Source organism: Onychostoma macrolepis, chromosome 06 (genome assembly GCF_012432095.1).
Source record: "Onychostoma macrolepis isolate SWU-2019 chromosome 06, ASM1243209v1, whole genome shotgun sequence".
Lineage (NCBI taxonomy): Eukaryota > Metazoa > Chordata > Actinopteri > Cypriniformes > Cyprinidae > Onychostoma > Onychostoma macrolepis.
Window position 1 is genome coordinate 8,644,687 of NC_081160.1, and position 21,877 is coordinate 8,666,563.

Here is a 21,877-nt window from a genome sequence, read left to right on the forward strand (position 1 = left end):
AGCAGTGAAAAAAATCCATCCCCTGTTGTCCTCTCACATCAAAATCCACAACATATTTCTTTAGAACTGTTCTAGAGTGTTTTCACTTGTAAACAGAGCTTGATTCAGATGAGATGACTTTTTCATTGGAGAAAGCAACATTATGGATAGAGGACTCGTATTTTAGCCAGAATCAACAGTTTGAAGTTAAAAACGTCTTAATGATCAGTTTGTTCATTACAAACACAGCTTTTCGCTTCACAATATTTTAATGATGGACTAAAGTCATGTGGATTACTTTTTTCAGCCATTTCAGCTGTTTCTGACAGCACCCATTCAATGCAGAGGATCCATCCGTTGAGCAAGTGATACAGTGCTAAATTTCTCCAAATCTGTTCAGATGAAGAAATATGGGACGATCAGTTGGATTTTCTATCAGTATTAGCAAGATGTAAATATGAAGACTCATCTATAGTACATCTTGGGTGGCCTGAGCAGTGCTTAATTTGTAAATTTCGAGGTGATTAGAGGAGGGAGAGGTAACGGAGCATTCAGCCGATCACATTGGTGGGCCAGCTTAAGTGATTAACCACATGCATCAGTTGCTTTTATTAGGGTTCGTACATGAAAAACCTGAAAAAGCCATGAAATTTTGAAACAGCAATTTCCAGGCTTGAAAAAAAAAAAAAAAACTAAAAAATAATGGAATTTTATTTCACAAATCTCTGTAATAGATTTATAATTAATCCTGTCCAGAATTTTGTGGGGGATTGTGTGTACCGGTATATCACATAGTTTCACTCATCTCTGCAGCTTTCAAGTTTATAATGAGGGAAATTCCTGCAAACATTTATTCAATATAGCAAGTAGGTTATATGAGTAAATAAATCCACACAAACTAGCAGATTAAATCAGTCATTTGAAAACAGCGTGAGTGATTCAGCTGAACCGCGGCTTCACATCAGCGCATCTCGTCTGCAATACAACGAGCTGCTGCACGCTGTCGCTGATCCAAGACTTTCGCTCGCATTTCGGGACAGTTGACAGAATTGTCACTTGCTTAATCGGGTCATTGTTGCATCGTCACAAAAATGTATAGTTTGCATGTCTTTTTAAGCCAATTGGTACTCGCGCGCTCCAGAGGCGGTTTCAAGGCTGAGCGCTCATAGTCACATCCAAAGCCGCCTAGCGAGTATCATATTGAGTTATTTTTCGTAGCTTGTTGTTGATCTTAAGTGATCAAATACACACAAAATTACGCAAAAATGGCCGTCCTGGCGAGTATCCAGGTTATTTCTTAAGTTAATGTGAACAGTTGAGAAAGAAAACGCATGTGTATAGGCTATTGGATCCGTGCATTATGTCTTGTGAGAGCAGAGCAGTTCACATGTCGCATCTTTTGCACGCTCAGGTTCTTTATTTCAAATGTAGATGTGCCGCAAGTGCGTTTATTATAGAGGATTTTTCATATATGCACACTATAGGTCAGCACAAACGTCTTTCAGTGGTGTGTGAGGAGCGGGATCGGGCCTGAGTGTGAGTACATTTTCAACTAGTCCTTTAACTTAAAACTACATATGTACAGTATATACCAGGAGTGGCGAACGTCAGTCCTGGAGAGCCGCAGTCCTGCAGAGTTTTGCTTCAACCCTAATCAAACACACCTGATCAAGCTAATCAAGGTCTGAAGAGTAACTAGAAAGCTACAAGCAGGTGAGTTTTAATTATGGCTGGAGCTGAACTCTGCAGGGCTGCTGCTCTCCAGGCAATAAACTACCTGTAACTTTTATTTTCCTGCATACAACATTTGGCCAAAGAGGCATCCTCATAACAAAAGACAATAAATAAATAAATAAAAATGTCAAAAATATATGTAGAGAGATAGAATTAAAATGAATTTACTGTTGTTTTGTTGATGTGTTAGTTTGTGAATCATTGTGAACTGTGCATGTCTAAAATTTGGCATCAGCTATTTCTATTTGTAGTTATTTTTCACACATTTATGAGGAACACAAATGGCATTCGTTTTGTAGAATGACCCATCTCATCTTCCAATAAGTCAATGAAAAGCAAAAAGATCCGCTCCATTTGCCGAGCATTAGGAAACCATTACCAGTGAACATCAATCACATTGTTACAGTCCACTGACTGTCGCGTTCATCTCTCTGACACAAATTTTAAAAATCCTGTCCGGTTAATGACAAGAAATGAACATACTTTTAGGAACTGAAGAAGAATGAAATGACAGGACGTGGTATTAAGGAGTTCAGGATGAATAAATGACAGAATGTAGACGCCACTGCCTTAAAACAGCAGACGAGTGTCTGCTAATGTCTGCCAAAAAGCGACACTGTCTGCAAAGGAGGGGTCAAAGGACACCGGTCATCAGTGTACAGCGACAGCTGAAAGGGGGCACAGTGGGGACAGCAGGAATGCCACACAGAGAAAGGTTAAAGGTAATGGGTTGCAGGGCGCATGGTAGCAAGAATGCGCACACGGACCTTCCACAAGCAAAAGGAAAAAATGTCCTGTATACTGCGGCAAAACAGCACAAGCCATCTGAAAAAACAGAACAGACACTCCTTCACAGATGAGGAGAACAAACAGGGCAGCTGATATGTGCATACACATATACAGATACAAAGAGTTCACTGTGGCAAAGCAAGAGATGGGGAAGAACTATACTTCAGCTTAACCAGATTGAATATAAATCTTTTTGAAGTCATGGTTGTAGCAAACATCTCTGATTTATCAAGAGCAATCTTTCCATGACATTCATTAAACGAGAAACTTTCACAATACCCTAAAGCTTGAATGTGTTTACTGTAAATTGACAAACACCCACTTTCCATAAAAGTAATTATTCAGTGAGGAAAGAGAGACAACAGTTTGTGCTTCACTGCACACTTGTCCTTCATACTGACACACACCATGAGAAACAGAACAGCGAGTGTACATATACTGTACAGCTAAATGTGTTTCACGTGTAGGCAGGGGCGTAAGAATGATCCATTTATGTGTGGAGGGAGGAGGGTTTAAATGCGTAGTTGCCACGGATACACTCATATGAGATACGTTTGAATGCCTTAAAATAATATCATTAAAGTGCAATAATTAAACCTCCTCCTAAAACCTCCTTGTAAAAATTATGTAACAATGTATATTTTTGATGTTCATTTTATTTTGTTATTTTATTAATGAAACATTTCCATCATCCTAAAATGAAAAATTGCTGGATTTTTGTCTTCTGTGTATTCTCTGTCATCAGTAACGCATGGATATGCTGTTTCCATTCAATCAAAGCGTAAATAAACGTACAATACGTATCCATGCGTTACTGATGACAGAGAATAGCGTACGCACTTTGCGTCCATCGGATGCTTTTCAAAATAACGCTTCGCTGACACAGAAAGACAGAGAGGAGACAAATTGTTGAATAAATATCGTTATTTTTATTTTCTTTGCTTACAAAAAGTATTCTCGTCGCTTCATAAAATTCAGATTGAACCACTGATGGCAGATGGACTATTTTGTCGATGTTTTTTATACTTTTCTGTGCCTTGACAGTGTTATTTACTTGGCAGTCAATGGGACAGTCACAAGCCTCCTGGTTTCCATCCAAAATATCTTAAATTGTGTTCCGAGGACGAACAAAGCTTTTACGGGTTTGGAACGACATGGGGGTAAGTGATTAATGACAAAATTTGCATTTTGGAGTGGGAGTATCCCTTTAAATAATAACAGTTCTGTACATGGAAATTTGCCTCAAACACCATTGTTTCCTCCTTCTTATGTAAATCTCGTGAATAAAAAAGACCACTTAAAAATAGGCGAATCAGAACATAACACCGACTTGTGACGTAACAGTCGGGATCACTACGCCTCCAACATTTGCATAACGTCTACCCGCCCATGTTCTAGGCCAGCCGCCAATGGAACCTACACAGCCGAATCATCAGAAGTTCTGCAGGTATTGTAAAGAAACAAGCGAGGACAACAGCGAAAATGGCAGATGATGGAAATAAATGTTATGTTTCAGGCTGTGCAGGGGATGTGAAGTGCAGGGATGGGTTGGTGTCTGTAATCAGAAAGGCACGGAAAGCAAATAACGCATTCTAATAAAATAACACGAGCCACTAAAGGGACATGGTTAGCTTGTTAGCAGTAGTCTGTTACATTACAGTACATAAGATTTCAGGAGAGATGACTGAGGATGATGGCGAAAGATTTACAGATTCTGAGCACCACTGACAAGCATCTGATCTTGTAAAATGTGTGGTAAATACTGCTGCTCCATAGTATAAACAGAGTACATGCGATCGTGAATCTCGAAAGCGAAAGTGAAACTATAACACAATCGACCGAACGTTCAAAAGCAGTTTCAATGCCCCGCCAGTATTCAATGCATCCCTGATGCCCGCATTTTATATACAGTATAATTACCCAACGATATAACTGCGTGAGAAAGTATTCAAATATATATTTTCCTCCCCGTGTTTCCTTCCTGCTGTGAGTTACTGAAATGAGCCGCACTCTGAAACAGCCAATCAGAGCAGAGCTCAACATTATTATTCATGACCCTTCCAAATAAGCCAATAACAAACCATTTAATTCTATGGAGAAATCCAAGGGTTGTAAATGCACATATAAAACCGTTTCTGGAGATTTTTTGCCCTTACCTAAGCCACATACCTTCTATGTAGATATCAGAGAACAATTTAAAATATTGTATCAATGCATTCTATGGCACCTTTAAACATCTGCTTTTGTAAGTCAAATGACATGTAAGGTGAGTAAATGACAACACAATTTTAATTTCCTTCAGTACTGTCTGCCACTGCTAACTAAAACCGATAAAAACCACATCAGCAACAATGATCAAATATTTACAATCATGCACATGTTTTGAAAGGAAAAACATGCTGAGCAGGCCTCATGGTATTAACGAGAATGCAGTACAGATGTTCTGTTCATAAATATATTCTGCCATCATTTACTCCAAACTTGAAATACAAGACAAGCAAAAGCCCATGATGTTTGACATCACTGATGTTAAACCTGGTTACGCGTCTCAAGGCGCCATCTTTGAATGTATAGGAATGCAGATTCAAGAGCAACAGCAAAAGAGATGGGATTGTTCTTCACACAAAGCTATTGCACGGCGTACAAAATCTCAGTCATATGGGCTACTTCTATAACACTTTTACTTTCAATATATGAAAGAAACATCATTTGAAAATCAAAAGTCATATAATATGAGGAAAGGTAAATGTACAGCATGTTTAAATGAGCTGTTTCTTTAAATCAAACCTCTAAAAATAAATTCCACTCACAAAACACATGAATTTAGTTTTTTCAAAACTGCCTCTTACCTGTCACTCACAGCACCTGGAGACTCCGCCCCCAACCTGCATCGCTCCAGCTGATTGGCCACAATCTGTCTCTCTTCTTCAAGTTCTCTGGTAAGCCGTTCAAACTGAAGCTCCTTCAGGAAGACATTAGGAACAAAAGTGTCACCACCGCTGCCTTCTACCATCAAAAACATATCCATCATGTGAAGGCAGTACACACATCATACCCGTTTCCAGTTACAACATTAATTTAGCTTCAAAATCCATTGTCTTTAAATCCTGTCTCTTCTCAGCTTCCATCCTGTCTCGCTGCTCTTTGCTTCTGAATTTGTGGCCTCTTCCCCTCCTCTTGCCTCAGTCTCTCTGTGTGTGTGCAATGCATGTGTGTTTGTTTATGTGTGTGTGTGTGTGTGTGTGTGTGTGTGTGTGTGTGTGTGCGTGTGTGCGGAAGCGAGAAGGCTGCACTGTTGGCCTGCCTCTCTGTGATAGAGACTCGTTGATGCAGCTGCCCTTAAAGGAGACACACTCTCTCACACACACATATAAACAGCCCACATTGCTGTTGTACTGACTATAGTATACTGAGGAGAAAAAAATGTCACTGTTGTGTCACTGCATATTTTCATGATTGCTTGCCATTGTTAGACTGCAACGAAACGATTCTAGAGCATTGTATCTGCTCTGAAATAGATATTATATTCTGAAAGTATTGCAGGTTTCAAGCCGGCCAGCACTACAAGAGGTTGCAATTAATGTAGCCAGTGAAAAGGAGAGATTATTGAGTGTTGTTCTCCAGGCGAGATAAGTCAGGCAATGGCTATCTGCCTTGTGCCATGCTGTGAGCTACCAGCTGTACCAAGGCTCTTCTATTCAACCTATTGTTCAGAGTGACAATACTTGCCTATGTCCTGATTCTGTCCAAGAGGAGCACAAAGAAACGACAAGACTTGACCACACAAATCACTGCAATCACACACACACACACAATGCAATGAAATCCATGCTGCAGTTTCTGGTGTGCTAGTGAAACATGTTAAGCCTGGTAATGGGACGATCAGTTAGATTTTAACAGAGACTCACAGCGTTAATGAACGCTATCAGCATTAAGAAGATTTGTAATGATTAAGCTAACAGTTTAATTAGTAATTTTCATGACACTGAACCGTGAAACAGATTAGAGGGCCGAAGAGTCAGAACTGATGTGCGAAAACATGTAAATAATCATTTTGTTCTTAACAAAACTTGCCTGGTATATATACATATATATATATATATATATATATATATTTAAAAATAGATATAAAATTAAATTAAATAATGAAATTAAATGGTCACTACACTTAAAACTAGACTTTGTCAGCTTGTTTCTAAAAAAATGGTAATAAAATAATAAAAACACTAACATAAATTTGTAATAAAATAAAATATAAAAACACTAACAATTTTTTGTTAATAAAATAAAATCGGTAACTAAAAGCCAGCCCTCAAATTCTGCATAAACCTTCAGTGAATAAGAATCTTGTTTTTAAACAGATTGGCTAATAAATTGAAATATATGTTAAAAAACACAAAAATGTTTTTTAAACATTTAACAAACAAATAAAATAAAATTTAATTAAATAAAAAGGTTACTAAAACAGCCCTCAAATTCAGTGTAAACCTATACTGAATAAGAATCTTGTTTTTAAACTTGTTTTAAATTGCCTGATAAATTAAAATATATGATAAAAAGCACTCAAATAGATATGTAATAAAAATGGTAATAAACCGAATGAAATAAAATAAAATAAAATAAAATTAGTAACTTCCATGATTACTTCCAAAATTCCATGAAAACCTTAAAAAACTTTAAAATAAATTTGTAATAAATATGGAAATAGAATAATAAATAAATAAATTGGAGAAACTAGTCTTTATCATCTCTCAAATTCAAACCTGATGTGAGGAAACTGGTAACTAAGATTCTTGTTCAAAAAACAAATAGGATGATGACATAATGAAAGTTAAATTACAATAAAATAAAACCACACTGTAAACAGTGCAAACAAGGTTATCAGCTCTAAAATTCAGTGTATACCAGCTATTTGTGTCCTCAAAGCGAGTTTTCCCCACCCAGGAATTAATAATGCAAATATGACTTTTGACTAACGAGCAGAAGGTTTATTTTATACATCTACAATCTGTGGCCACTCATGTTTGAGCTGCTATTCAGATACCCTACAGCCAGACACTGGCAGATGGAAACTGTGCGGCATACCTGCTCTTTAACAGAGGCCAGCAGGTTGGTGGTGGTGGCATCAGTCGCCATGTTGTTGTTGTTGGATCTTTCCTCACCGCTCAGCACCTCCCTTTCCTCCACAGGGCTTTGCCTTGGAGTAGGCATTCCCCCTGCACACAGGAACACACAACACACAGCTATTATCATTTATATGCAGTTCCACTGATACACTAATATTATCTTGCTCTGCAAATATAGTCCAATATAGCACTGTCAATGCCCTACCACTTATTTAGATATCATAAACCTTTATAGTTTAGAAGACCAGACTACCATAGTTGTTGAGTTTACTGGTCAACCGTTATGGATTTTAATGGCCGACACTGATACTGATGTCACAAAGTAGTAACAAAAGTTTGGGGCCAGTGAGATTTTTTTTTTTTTTAGTTATTTTTTTTACTTTTGTTCAGAAAACACACATTAAATTATTTAAAAATGACAACTGAGAATTTTTACAAGATTTCTAGTTTCAATTAAATTTCCATTGTTCTTGAGGTTTCCACAAGAATATAAAGCAGCACCTGTTTTCAGCATTTGCAAATAAGCAAATTATAATGATTTTTTTTGTGTGTGTTTTTTTTAAAGATTATGCTTTTTCACATCACAGGAAAAACACTACAAAGATACAGAGATACTCTTAAATTGGCAAGAAAGTGGTTGACTAATTGGCCTGGCTGATATATAAGTGAAGGTGACTTCCTTAAAGTCAACATAAAACAGTAATCGGTACCCATTTTACTTCTATAATGTGATAGAGCCTGACGTTATCCATCTGGAATTAATTGGAACTTGAAAAGCAGGCAAGCACTTTTAAGGAGGCTGGAATGTAGAAGCTGAAGGTCAAGTTCATCCTCAAGAGCATCTTGACATATCATCATTTACAATTTGAAGGAATATTTGAAAGACAAACATTTTTCTTTGGAATAATGTGAACTGGTGAATCGTGCACAAGGACCAGAAACGTGTATAAAGCAAGCAAAAGGGGATTTAACTTTTAATTTCATGTTGATGGTGTACCAGAAAACTGCATGGAAATCTTTGTCCTGTTCACTTTTATTAGAATGGCACAGAAAGCCTGGAGTTCTTGGCAGCATTATGGCAGGGCAACAAGGGATGTATTCCAACGTGTGTTCCAGCATCCCAGCATGCAACAGCATGACAAGACAACCTGTTCCCTTCCCAGTACCCTCCCCCAACTGACAGCAAAAAATAGTATGATCAGCAGATGCACTCTTTTTTTCCTCATCCTGGATGGCTTTAATGTCTTTAAGATAAAAAGAATAGCATCTTCAGCTTGGTCTAGCTGCATTTTTATGTAAAAGCACATCATGCAAATAGCAGAAAGTGATTTTGAAGTGCAGAATTTTGATAGGATGTTCTGCAGTACTAAGATTAGACGGGATGAGATTAGATAATGAAACAAGATTAGAGGAACAAAAGTATATATTTCAAAATTGACTAGTCAACTAATCGGTTTTAAGGGATCTCTGGTTTCAGTTCACCTGACCCTGATCATATGTTCACATGGCACAACATGCTCAAAAAACAGTGCACGTCACAATGCGATGACCAAAGGTGTCTGTCTGCATGTACAGTCCATAGACAGCTTTATATCGATCAGATCTAAGCACTTATGTCTATAGTAGTTATCAAAAATAGTGTAAATCACTTTTTGGAAGTTATTTGACATTTTAAATAAATAAATATATATCTATAGTATGTACATGTACAGATAATACAAGATAGCTAGATAGTCCACTCAAGTCTTCTCACAGTTCAACAATCACTTATTTTGATCTCTTGATGGGCTAGTTTTTAGAGAGATTTTTACAGCTGTTTTAAAACATGGCCACAGACATAAGTAATAATCAATTACCAATCTTATCAATAACAAAATGACAATTATATAAAAGTTGAATAGTTGGGTCCTCCAATGTGATTGATCTCTCCACATTGTTTAGTAGCCTAATGTTCAGCTTTTTGTAAATCCCTGATCTCTTCAGAGGAGAGAATTGTGATGTCTATTCTAAGCAATTGTATAGTGATGATTTACAATTTATCCAGAATCGTGCAGATCTACTTTAATGTGAATGGATTTAAAAACAACTCTTCTCCAAGAGAGGGTTTATTTTAAACAGCTAAAGCACAGCACACTGATTAAAAATATCATTGATTATATTAAATATTATTATGAATGAATTAAACCTACAGGCAGAGCTTTTTGGTCATATCTGACACAATGGTCATGGTCTGCACATGCATCCTCCCTCTATGTTCTAAACAACATTGACATCTATTCACGCGTGATTTTGTTACCACATATTTGTCATTATGCAACAGCTCCATGATGTTTGCCTGAGGTTATGGATTACAGGGAATAATGTTGTAATGTTCAGTTTCTTGCACAGACTGATTGTTTCACTTCATATATTGTCAGTGGTCACGAATATTAATTTTGTGCTTCCTATATCAGCTTTTTTGACTCTTAAAGTGACGGCACCTGCTGACTTACATATCATGAATAACCAGGACCATGATTTCAGCTAAAATTCATCTTTAGTGTTCTATGAAGAAAGAAAGCCATAATCTTTGATGGCCTGAGGGTAACTAAATGAACAGAAGATTTTCACTTTTCGGTGAACTATTTAGGTGAACTAGTGAATAAAAAGTAAAATAAAATAAATTTGCTTTAGCACATACGCTTTTTTTTTGACATAACATATCAACATAACATACATGTGTATGGGTGATGTAGTCGAGTGATGACGTAACAGAACCAAAGAAGCTTTTTTTGACGGGTTTGATGAAACAAACCATCCGAAGGAACCGGTTCACGGAAAAGAATCGGTCTTGCGAAACACACACACACATGCATACATAATCCAATGACTTAAAGCTTATAAACTTCATAAATGGCAGTAGCCCACTGTGCTGGCATTTACAAGAATAAAATCCAAAATCCACTTTAGAAGTCTTTAAAATCCCCACCCACCTCCACATTGGATTTACCAGGAGTCTGCTGCCAGTCAGAGCACCGGGTTTATATACAGCCGAGACGAGAGGAGGGGAACAAGCAAACCATCCTATTAACCGTGATGACCAAGAAACAGTAATAAACTGTTACTTATTGGAGTCATCTGACATTGTGTACCACCACTTATATCTGTCAGAGAGATCATTCTGTCACTTCTAATGAATAGCGAAACTCGGCCTTGGTTATTTCAAACGCACATACACACACAAAAGTCCCTGGGATGCTTTTTCAGACCATGTAACATGACAATGCAGTGTAAAGACAGCTCGGTTCTCTGAGGAACACGTCTTACTGCATCATGATGCATTGTCCCTGCAATCTTTACATACTGTAATTGTGGACTGCTCAAAGCAAATCACCGCACAGCAGCAATTACATGGTGCACAGCAGCAAACCTGCATTCAATCTAAACTCTGGTCAATATGATGAGGCAGCTAAAACTGCAACCACACTGCCATTACAGCCCAAACAGATTCAGACTTCTAGATTCTGTCGAGCTTGAATTATTAGAGCAGGAGTTGAGAGCAAGGACAGAGAGGGATGCTCAATTATGCATAAAGAAAAGTGTCTAAAAGATGCTCCAGCCTGAGTCCCAGTGACAGCATCTATCAGTCGTAATGGAGACCAGCCTACTTCACAGGCTGTGGGATACTGGACTGTAGGATGCCATAACACATGTCATCAAGGATTCTGATTAATGTAACTAAATAATGCACCATGCAATGCATTGCCCAGGTTAGAAGATGATGAACAGATGGATAAAATGCGCCATGCAGGGACTGATGATGGACCTGAGATGATGATGGGAGGTGTAGGTATGTCGATTAGAGGTGGAAGCGACACTACACCTGCTCAAGTTATTCGGCTTTATGCATTAAACAAGGCCATCAATTATGTAAGCATAACTATAGTACAAATGCACATTTTCTGCACAGTTAATCACTGCAACGAAGAAAGGCAGATGGAACGCGCTTTAAAGCAGTCATCGACCGAAATTCAAACCGCTTCTCCGCTTGTGCACTGACCACAGCGTCTATTACAGCTCAGTTTTGAAAATGACTGAAGGAGAGATGCACGAAATCTGCCGATAAATGAATAGCAGCGATGAATTCCCGCCGCCAGCGCGCGCCAGATGTTAGCAACGCTTCATTGGAGCTGCGCGAAATCACCAGTACTTACCGCAAAACCGCCGAAATGCAAATTATTCGCGGAGACCGATAAATCCATTTGTAACGGAATCACTGGATGACATTCTTTCCAAAGGTGTTTTCACGCGATGAACGGGCGGCTCCGGCTGGGTCTCGCGCGCTTCCATGGGCAAGAGGGTCAGAGCGCGTGACGTAGACGCTCCACATAGAGAGATGCTGTTTCAGGGCATTTAAATGTGTTGCCATGTAGTCGAACAGGAGTTGATTCAAAAATAAGAAGTTCCCATCGAAATACGCTTAAGGAGCGAAAACAACAAGCCCTAAATGGTCACACGAGTGACCATCTGCTTATAGTGCGCATAAACGCCCAAATTGGTTACTTTGAATTGCTTGATAAATCTTCTATTGGTTGGATTTATAAGTATTCGGGTTTAACAAAGTCCACATAACTTTGGGGACGACTAGCCGGCGCATCATAAATATTTTGTATGATAATAAAAACGCGATTTTCTTTAGGCTTTTTTTTTTTTTTCTCTCGACATGAACATTAGGCAACATTGCCATCGTGTGGATAAAAGGGCATCTCCCATTGGGAGTGATCTAAGTGCTTCTGTCAGATGGTATATCCTAACATCTTTCACTGCCCGATTCAAATTATATTAGGCTACACTAAGTTTTATCTGTAAATAAATAAACTAGGCTTCGCGATTAGTTTATTGAATTAACACACACGGCAGTCCAGAAAAAAGAAAAGGAAAAAGAAACAATTCCCACACATTACATAATAACAGTTAAAGAGGTGCAGGGTAAGCAAAATACCCGTTCTGCCAGATGGAGCACCAAAGCTTTTTGAGCTCAGTTCAGGACTCCTTCTGCTTTACCCATCAGGTGTTTGGACCTCATCTTTTAGCTTAAAGGAGAGCCTCTTCTCATGTTCTGCCAACTAGTCACACACACTGAGTCTTGGACCTGTTAGAAGCCAGCCAAAGTCCAACATTCAGGGCTGTTATGAGAACCTGTGGGACTATTAGTGTTTTCCAGGCGTCTCGTCGGTCACACTGTCCATACCTTGCATTAAAGTCCATCTTAATCTATCCAAAAGGGCAGTGGATCCCAGTGTTATGCATACAAACTATGCACACTGTGCCACAGTATGCCACAGAAGAGTTTATCAAAATAGTGAAATTATTCTTTTGGTTGTATTGCAGTACAAACCTTTCAGCTTCTAAGAAAGTCTACATCTGGCATTTAGCAGATGCTTAACATCATGTGACTTGCAGACTAATTGCAGATCCTGAAAGGCCCAAGTCATGGGTGGTATTATATGATTAAGTAGGGCTGTCATCGAGATTGAGGTCTCTGCAGAGCAAAAGTGGGTGTTTCTGAATTGCTAGGCATTTTCAAGCTGCTGGGTGTTTCTAAATCATGCAATCAAAATGATCCCCCTGACCTAACCCCACCCCTAAACCTACCGTCACTATGACGTCAGCCAATCAAGTAACATGGTCAAAAAACGCCCCGATCTGGTAACTCCCATTACTTTGCTGCAGAGACCTATACTTGCTGTCATCAGTAACTCTCCAGTGCTGGGTCGGGTCGACTCTACCTGGGTCTGAACCTGAAGCCTTTAGAGCAACATTCTTTAATTTTACTGATGGATTATCACCATTTCTGCTTGTTTTGATTTTAAAATTGAACATCTTGAAGTCAGAAACTCCTGTTTCTTATTCCCTCTGAACTCTGGTTTCTTCTTAAGGAGTGCTTTACTTATCTTATTTCAAACATTTCTACCATTTAAAATTTTGGGGTCAGTAAGAATTATATATATATATATATATTATTTTCAGTGTCAGTAAAGACATTTATAATGTTACAAAATATTTGTATTTCAACATGAAGGATAAGGATCATGTGACTGGCTGCTGAAAATTCAGTTTTGCCATTACAGGAATAAACTACATCTTAAAATAAATTAAAGTAGAACAGTTATCATATTTCACAATATTGATGTTTTTATTTTTAATCATATAAATGCAGCCTTATATTACATTGAAATATTATTACTGATATTAATATTTTTGATGAATATATCCTCTTATCTATTCATTATTATTTAGCATCCAAATGTTTGCCTTTTTAAAATTTTGTACACCTAAAAGTCTGAGATGAAATCATTTTTGAAACAATTGAAAATCTGTAAAGATAACAGTGTATTCAACCTGTGAAGCCTGCCTTTGAAACAATGACTACAAACAGCAAGCATTTTATGCACATGCAAATTTATTCAGTCATCATTTATAGATATGAACTGACAGCAAGTGTAAACATTGTTTTCAGAAGGAAGAAACATTAAATTATACAGCGTAGAACACCAAAACAACGGAATCTCTGATTATTATTTACTATCACATCAATACTAACAACAACAGACATTCACAATCGTGAACTCCCTGAACCCCCTTCCTTTTCTCAAATCCCTATCAACGGCACCTACTCACTTCATATAATCATTTACCGTAAGGTAACCTTCTTGTGTGCTCATCATGCACTCAACTAGCTAACTACTGGGCCGTAAGAACACTCAAAAGTGCTCAAACCAGAGACTTAATGTAAAAAACAGCAATGGAGGGTGTAATCAGAGTTGTAATTTTGTCATATCCATTGACTATGTGAGGTGAGAAACAGCTGTTTAACGTGGCATAGGTATATCCTATCTGTCTACGTGTGTGCTATCTTTAGACTTCTTAAGGTTTTGGCACATTATTGCGCCATGAGCACTCATGTGCAAGTGAAGAATGAATAGTTTGAAAATCAGCTCCACATTGGTATCAATGCTATATGCATCTAAGATGTATTTTGTGGTGCATACACCCTGTAATTTTCATTTAGGGACTTTGCAAATATTCCTTCTTTCTAGTAGTATAGTTATCCTGATCACAAGCACCATAAATATGTGAGAATAACACGAGCCATTTAGATAAAGATGCAAAATGAGCACAATCTGATGACTAAAAGTGTTTTTGCATAAAGCAGTGAGTGGGTGGTTGATGCAAAGGAGCTAGTGGATACAAGAGAACAACTATTCATGAAGAAGGGTTTGGGGGGCATCATCTTTATTCCAGTTCATCCTCTGGTGCAATGGTGCTGGTCTGCTCAGAGGTAATGCCTAAAATATCAAAAGGCACACAAGTTAGTATTACAATTATAGAAATAATTTGACATGCTTTAGGAATTTCATACCAAGCAACACTGCAGCATCTGCCTCCTAATGTGTATGTGGTTAATGCAACACAAAACTCAAACCACTCATGATGTTATAATAAAAAACAGGAAGTCTCACTTGAAGCATCATCATCGGGAGATTTATTCTCTTCCTCAGCGTAACCAAAACTTAAAAGTTTGGACATGTTCACTGGAGCTGTCGCCTTCTTGTCATGGGAACTGTAGAGACAATTATCAAATACTTATATAGACTGAAAACATTTCAGGAGTTTAACAATTGTTGTTATTGTGGATCTGGAAAATAATGTAGAGGCTAAAAATGTAAAAGGAGACATACATCTTTTTGAACTTGTTGGCTTCCACAATCTCTTTTTGGCTTAGGGAGAGTTTCTGCATCTCTGATGCAGCATGGCTGACATCCTGTGTAAAGAAATAAGATGTTTATTATTTTAGGATTAAAATAAATTATTCACAATTTAATATAATGGTATAAATTGCTACTAATGAAACTTTCTTTACATGCGATTCATTCAAAATTCACAATGAATAATTCCATCCAGCGATTAAAAAAAAGGAAATTCACAGACGCATCATTAATAAAAAGAAACATGAAGGCAGAATAACAAATGACTAATAATGCAATAAGATGATTCAGTTTCCTGTTTAAAAGATGAACGTGATAGGGCATACAGTGAGAACCACAGATCTAATGTTACAGGGTACAGAGTCATAGCAATAGTCATTTGAGTCAGCGTTCTAAAAGAACCAGTGCTTTATAGTTAAATATGTCAAACTGGTTTTTACATTTGAAAGTCTTTGTTCAGTAACCTTAGTACTTTAAAGTATCTGCATTCATAGTATGCAACCCTAACTTGACTACAACAAATGAGTATTTTGTCATTACAACTAAACAGCCACATAGCAAACAATTTTATCAAATGTGATCCTGGACCACAAAACCAGTCATAAGTTGCAAGGGTATATTTGTAGCAATAGCCAACAATACATTGTATGGGTCAAATGATAGATTTTTCTTTTATGCCAAAAATCATTAGGATATTAAGTAAAAATCATGTTCCATGAAAATATTTTGTAAATTTCCTACCGTAAATTTAATTTTTGATTAGTAATATGCATTGCTAAGAACTTCCTTTGGACAACTTTAAAGGCGATTTTCTCAATATATATATATATATATATATATATATATATATATTTATTTTTTTTTTCTCTCACCCTCAGATTACAGATTTTCAAATACAGGTGCATCTCAATAAATTAGAATGTCGTGGAAAAGTTAATTTATTTCAGTAATTTAGCTCAAATTGTGAAACTCGTGTATTAAATAAATTCAATGCACACAGACTGAAGTAGTTTAAGTCTTTGGTTCTTTTAATTGTGATGATTTTCTCTTTACTTATTCCTTCCTTTGGTAGTTTGTATTTATTTGAACAATGCCTGAGACTTGGTGTTGCAAGCACTTCGTCTGTCTGATTGCCTCTTCAAGATGAATCGCTTTATGTATTCCCCAATTGTAAGTCGCTTTGGATAAAAGCGTCTGCAAAATGACTAAATCTAAATCTTGGCTCACATTTAACAGAAACCCACCAATTTATTTATTTATTTTTTAAATCTCGACAAATTAGAATACTTCATAAGACCAATAAAAAAAACATTTTTAGTGAATTGTTGGCCTTCTGGAAAGTATGTTCATTTACTGTTTATGTACTCAATACTTGGTAGGGGCTCCTTGTGCTTTAATTACTGCCTCAATTCGGCGTGGCATGGAGGTGATCAGTTTGTGGCACTGCTGAGGTGGTATGGAAGCCCAGGTTCCTTTGACAGCAGCCTTCAGGTCATCTGTATTGTTGGGTCTGGTGTCTCTCATCTTCCTCTTGACAATACCCCATATATTCTCTATGGGGTTCAGGTCAGGCGAGTTTGCTGGCCAATCAAGCGCAGTACCACCATGGTCATTGAACCAGCTTTTGGTACCTTTGGCAGTGTGGGCAGGTGCCAAGTCCTGCTGGAAAATGAAATCAGCATCTCCATAAAGCTTGTCAGCAGAAGGAAGCATGAAGTGCTCTAAAATTCCCTGGTAGATGGCTGCGTTGACTGTGGACCTCAGAAAACACAGTGGACCAACACCAGCAGATGACATGGCAGCCCAAATCATCACTGACTGTGGAAACTTCACACTGGACTTCAAGCAACTTGGGCTATGAGCTTCTCCACCCTTCCTTCAGACTCTAGGACCTTGGTTTCCAAATGAAATACAAAACTTGCTCTCATCTGAAAAGAGGACTTTGGACCACTGGGCAACAGTCCAGTTCTTCTCCTTAGCCCAGGTAAGACGCCTCTGACGTTGTCTGTGGTTCAGGAGTGGCTTAACAGAGGAATACGACAACTGTAGCCAAATTCCTTGACACGTCTGTGTGTGGTGGCTCTTGATGCCTTGACCCCAGCCTCAGTCCATTCCTTGTGAAGTTCACCCAAATTCTTGAATTGATTTTGCTTGACAATCCTCATCAGGCTGCAGTTCTCTCAGTTGGTTGTGCATCTTTTTCTTCCACACTTTTTCCTTCCACTCAACTTTCTGTTAACATGCTTGGATACAGCACTCTGTGAACAGCCAGCTTCTTTGGCAATGAATGTTTGTGGCTTACCCTCCTTGTGAAGGGTGTCAATGATTGTCTTCTGGACAACTGTCAGATCAGCAGTCTTCCCCATGATTGTGTAGCCTAGTGAACCAAACTGAGAGACCATTTTGAAGGCTCAGGAAACCTTTGCAGGTGTTTTGAGTTGATTAGCTGATTGGCATGTCACCATATTCTAATTTGTTGAGATTTTTTGTTAAATGTGAGCCAAAATCATCACAATTAAAAGAACCAAAGACTTAAACTACTTCAGTCTGTGTGCATTGAATTTATTTAATACACGAGTTTCACAATTTGAGTTGAATTACTGAAATGAACTTTTCCACGACATTCTAATTTATTGAGATGCGCCTATAGTTGTATCTCAGCCAAATATTGCCCTATCCTAGCAAACCATACATCAGTGGAAAGCATATTTATTCAGCTTTCTGATGATGTATACATGTGGTCTAGGGTTACAAATGTGTATGCCTAAAGAGTCACCATGAAAACACAGCAGATATCTTGCCAAAGTCCTATATATTGTCCTATGAGAGAACATGGTCTGACCATATCTTTATCCGAAGTCTTCATGTCAACCAGTCAAGAAAATAAAAAGCATAATCACAACAATGGAAAACAAAAATGAGTTTTTTTCTCAAATGAATCAAGTGAAGATTTCTTCACTAATATGGTTTTGCAGGCACATGGCAAAAAAGAAAGATGGCAACTGAAAGATTGTTTGTAATATGGCGGCAGGACAAAGTATGGAGGTAAGATAACTGTCACCGTCTGTGCTAATCCATTCACCTTTTTATCAGAATCCCAGGCTGAACAGTCATCAGTTCCAAATGGGGCTTCCAGGTGCTGTAAGACCCCTTTAGACTGGCTGATTCCATCAGGGGTAGTTTCATTACTTCCGCTGTAAGCAAAAGATCACATGATTGAACCCCAGTTTCACACCACCACACTGGATGGATTGGGGTGGGCCCTTTTGTCTCTACACAGCCCTATAATTCTTCTGAGAGAAGAATGTAAATCCTTCCATGTCACCCTATATGGACCAGATTAATGCTGAACTGCTTGAACATGCCATGCTAGATTTAGAAAGCCTTAATGGAATATAAAAAAAAAAAAAAAAAGATATTTTTCTGAAAATATACTATCCTCAGGCCATCCAAGATGTAAATAAGTTTGTTTTTCACAGATTTGGAGACATTCAGCGTTACATTACTTGCTCACCAATGGATCCTTGAAATGAATGGGTGCCATCAGAATGAGAGTTCAAACAGTTGATGAAAAACACAAGTAATCGACACGACTCCAGTTCATCAATTAACATCATATTAAGAGAAAAGCTGTGTTTGTGTAATAAATGTTACAAATCCATCAATAAGTTATAACTTTAAACAAACAAACAAAACAGTCTATAATCCTTCATAATGCTTTCTCTAGGGAAAATTCCATACCCTGTTGTAGTCTCGCATCAAAGTCTGTTTTGGACTGTTTTCCAACATTTCACTGGATAAAGCAACATTAATCAACAAAGGACTCTGTTTGAAGTTAAAAACATCTGAACGATAACTTATTTATTACAAGTTTTTTGCTGCGCAAGATGTTAATTGATGGACTGGTGTTGTGTGGAGTACTTGTGGGTTATTGTGATGCCTTTATCAGCTGTTAGGACTCTCATTCTGACGGCACCCATTCACTGCAGAGGATCCATGAGCAAGTGATGTAATGCTAAATTTCTGCAAATCTGTTCTGATGAAGAAACAAACTTGGATGGCCTGAGGATGTGTACATTTTCATTTTTGGGTGAACAATTCCTTTAAACACCAGAACTAATTGACACATTCATAGCACCTTGTAGTCAAATAATTTGTAATGAATTGAGATCTCTTCTAATCTGTCTAGGATCAATCTTTTAATAAAAATGTTGTATTTCCGAGGTCTTTGGCTTCATTCATTATTTCTCTACAAAACAACACCGCATGGGCTGACAAATTCTCACCTCTCTTGATCTTCAGGTGTGCCAGAGAACCAATTAGAGGGTTTGTAGGCACTGTTAGGTTTTGGTTCCACAGGGTCATCATGCCTCAGCAAACCTATGGCAGAATTGAAAGATAAACAGGGTATAATCATGAGTGTATTTTAAAAGGAATTAAATCTACTGCGGTTATTTTAACTATTTCTTTAAGGATTTGAAAGGAAAGGAGGCCAAGTATGGTGTCCCATTCTCGGATATTGTGCTCTGCATTTCACCCATCCATGTGCACATACACAGCAATGAGTAGTAAACAAACACACACACACACACACACACACACACACACACACGGAGCAGTGGGCAGCCATTTTTGCTGCAGCACCCGGGGAGCAGTTGGAGGTTCGATGTCTTGCTCAAGGATCTCACCTCAGTCGTGGTATTGAAGGTGGAAGAGAGCGCTGGTCATTCACTAACCTCACCTACAATTCCTGCCGGTATTGAGACTCAAATCCGTGACCTTTGGGTTACAATTCCGACTCTCTAACCATTAGGCCACGACTGCCCCCATAAGCAGTATCAGGATCCCAAGCATCATCTATTAGCTGATTTCACTTTTTGTAATCCAGTTTTGTGTAATAATGTCCTAACTATTGGTAATTTTATCAAAGAATAAGTCACAAAATACTTACTGCACAGATTAGATAAGGTTTTAAGATAATTTGTCACAATCACTTTGTATTCTATACTGAACATTTTTGCAATAGCAGTAGGTCATTCTGTAAATATATACTTTAATTTTGACATATTGTAAATCACGGAAGATAAATACGAAAATAATGCATTCTATACAAGTGTGACACAATTACCCTTCTGTCCTCCTTGTTTTGCAAGTTTAACATAATCCGAGTCAGTGGCCTGAATTCCTACACGTCTTCCTTTAGTTTTTTCTTCAGGAGTGATGTCGGCATTCACAGATAAACCCGGAATCTGTGATGAGGGTCCAGCAACTCCATTTGAACTAGCAAGGTTAGCTGTCCAAACGCCTACAATGAAATTACAATATTTATACTATTACTACCCTTAATAAAAAAATGTTTTGTGAAAACACAATGTGTATTGTGTATTATGTGACAGCAATGCAGGCATAAAGTGGTGTATAAACAAGATAACAGTATAATGCTTTTCACAGAAGGCCCGTTACCCGGTTTTGTTCGGCGATAGTTAGGTTCGGCAGCCATGACTGGTGTCTTAGTGGTCAGTGGAGGTTTGATAGCTCTGAAATTGCAGAAAGAAAACGTTAAGTGCTCAGCATTTATTCCAAATAGAAGGTCAGCCGAACTATTACCCTTTAATGCGTGCTTAAATTATCCAGTTAAACCGCGAATACTGTCAGCTCGACACGTGTATACAGTTAACTTAGCAAAGCTAATACACGCAGCTATTACAGATTATGTTCTAAAACACTGTGGTTATTATAGCTATTTCTCTCGAGATTTTTCCTGTTTATCATTTAGCTGGCGAGTCAAACTGGTCGCCTAGTAACAAAAGCAGCATCAGGACCACAAGCATCATCTGTAAAAAGATAAGCTAATAACCACCGCAGATTTTCAAAATAGAAATCACAGGCATTACAGATTAAAAACAACATTGGGAACAGAATTCAAATAATACATCGTTATTGATATTGCTGAGGCTCCAAAAAGATGTGGAAAAGACAAAGCTTACGTCGTGTTAACCAGTTCACAGAAGGGGGACGCCTAGATAGATTCTTCTTCTTTATCAGGGTGAACTGCGCACTGAAACGGGAGACGCCTTTACTGCCACCTACTGGATAAGATACAAATCTTCAAGAAGCGGGGAACACACCTCCTCCACTGAGTCTACAACACAGTCTGATAAACACAAGAACTTGCATGACATGTTTCATCATTGAGAAGCAGAGATTAAGCTAAAATAATAACCCCCCCCCCACCAGTTTAATGTGGTCATGAATTAATGATTTAAATTGAATTAGGCTAAATTAAGACATTTTTATTTAAATCTGTCTCTTTTTAGGCTATATTCTATAAATATAGGAGGCATTTTATGTTTGTAAATACATTTATTAAACAATACAAATTTAATTGAAAAGTACATGAACAACTTCAATATGAGAAAAGTGAACGCAAAATATGTGCGAATAATTATTGAAATTAAATGATTCATTTTATCATCTGAATTTATTTAAAATCGGCGATCC

The 21,877-nt window shown here is 37.8% G+C and overlaps 2 protein-coding genes across 9 annotated transcripts in view; both read right to left on the reverse strand.

Annotated features, from left to right (window-relative positions):
* pkp4 (plakophilin 4) overlaps nt 1-12,273 on the reverse strand; it is a 41,334-nt gene extending 29,061 nt beyond the window's left edge. For 3 of the 6 annotated variants that reach the window (XM_058778915.1, XM_058778914.1, XM_058778916.1), the window contains exons 1-3: nt 11,822-12,273; nt 7,588-7,718; nt 5,352-5,464 (exon numbers count right to left, since the gene is read on the reverse strand). In XM_058778915.1, the coding sequence (XP_058634898.1) occupies nt 5,352-5,464; nt 7,588-7,713 (239 nt within the window). In that variant the 5' untranslated portion in view covers nt 7,714-7,718; nt 11,822-12,273. Of the gene's footprint in view, nt 1-5,351; nt 5,465-5,550; nt 5,776-7,587; nt 7,719-11,821 lie in introns of those variants that run through there. The other 3 variants (XM_058778920.1, XM_058778917.1, XM_058778919.1) reach the window with 2 other exon arrangements.
* A 1,775-nt stretch (nt 12,274-14,048) lies between these two features.
* c06h7orf57 (chromosome 06 C7orf57 homolog) lies at nt 14,049-21,465 on the reverse strand. 3 transcript variants are annotated; one of them, XM_058780264.1, is made up of 8 exons: nt 21,364-21,458; nt 20,840-20,913; nt 20,505-20,681; nt 19,663-19,756; nt 18,459-18,570; nt 15,350-15,432; nt 15,131-15,231; nt 14,049-14,956 (listed from the first exon to the last, which is right to left on the reverse strand). In XM_058780264.1, the coding sequence occupies exons 2-8, from the start codon at nt 20,874-20,876 to the stop codon at nt 14,904-14,906; spliced, it is 657 nt and encodes a 218-aa protein (XP_058636247.1). In that variant the 5' UTR covers nt 20,877-20,913; nt 21,364-21,458; the 3' UTR covers nt 14,049-14,903. The 3 variants fall into 3 exon arrangements, with proteins under 3 accessions (XP_058636247.1, XP_058636248.1, XP_058636249.1); XM_058780265.1 differs by lacking the exon at nt 21,364-21,458 and adding an exon at nt 21,310-21,358; XM_058780266.1 differs by lacking the exon at nt 20,505-20,681 and having other exon boundaries at nt 21,364-21,465.
* Nucleotides 21,466-21,877: the final 412 nt, after the last annotated feature.

Bases quoted from the DNA above. Each gene is read 5' to 3' on its own strand.
- c06h7orf57 (XM_058780264.1), bottom strand. From the start codon at position 20,876: ATGGCTGCCGAACCTAACTATCGCCGAACAAAACCGG. The intron at 19,757-20,504 runs GTAATTGTGTCA...ATTCTGCCATAG, and splicing joins AAAACAAGGAGGACAGAAGG to GTTTGCTGAGGCATGATGAC. The intron at 18,571-19,662 runs GTGAGAATTTGT...TTTTGCTTACAG, and splicing joins ACACCTGAAGATCAAGAGAG to CGGAAGTAATGAAACTACCC.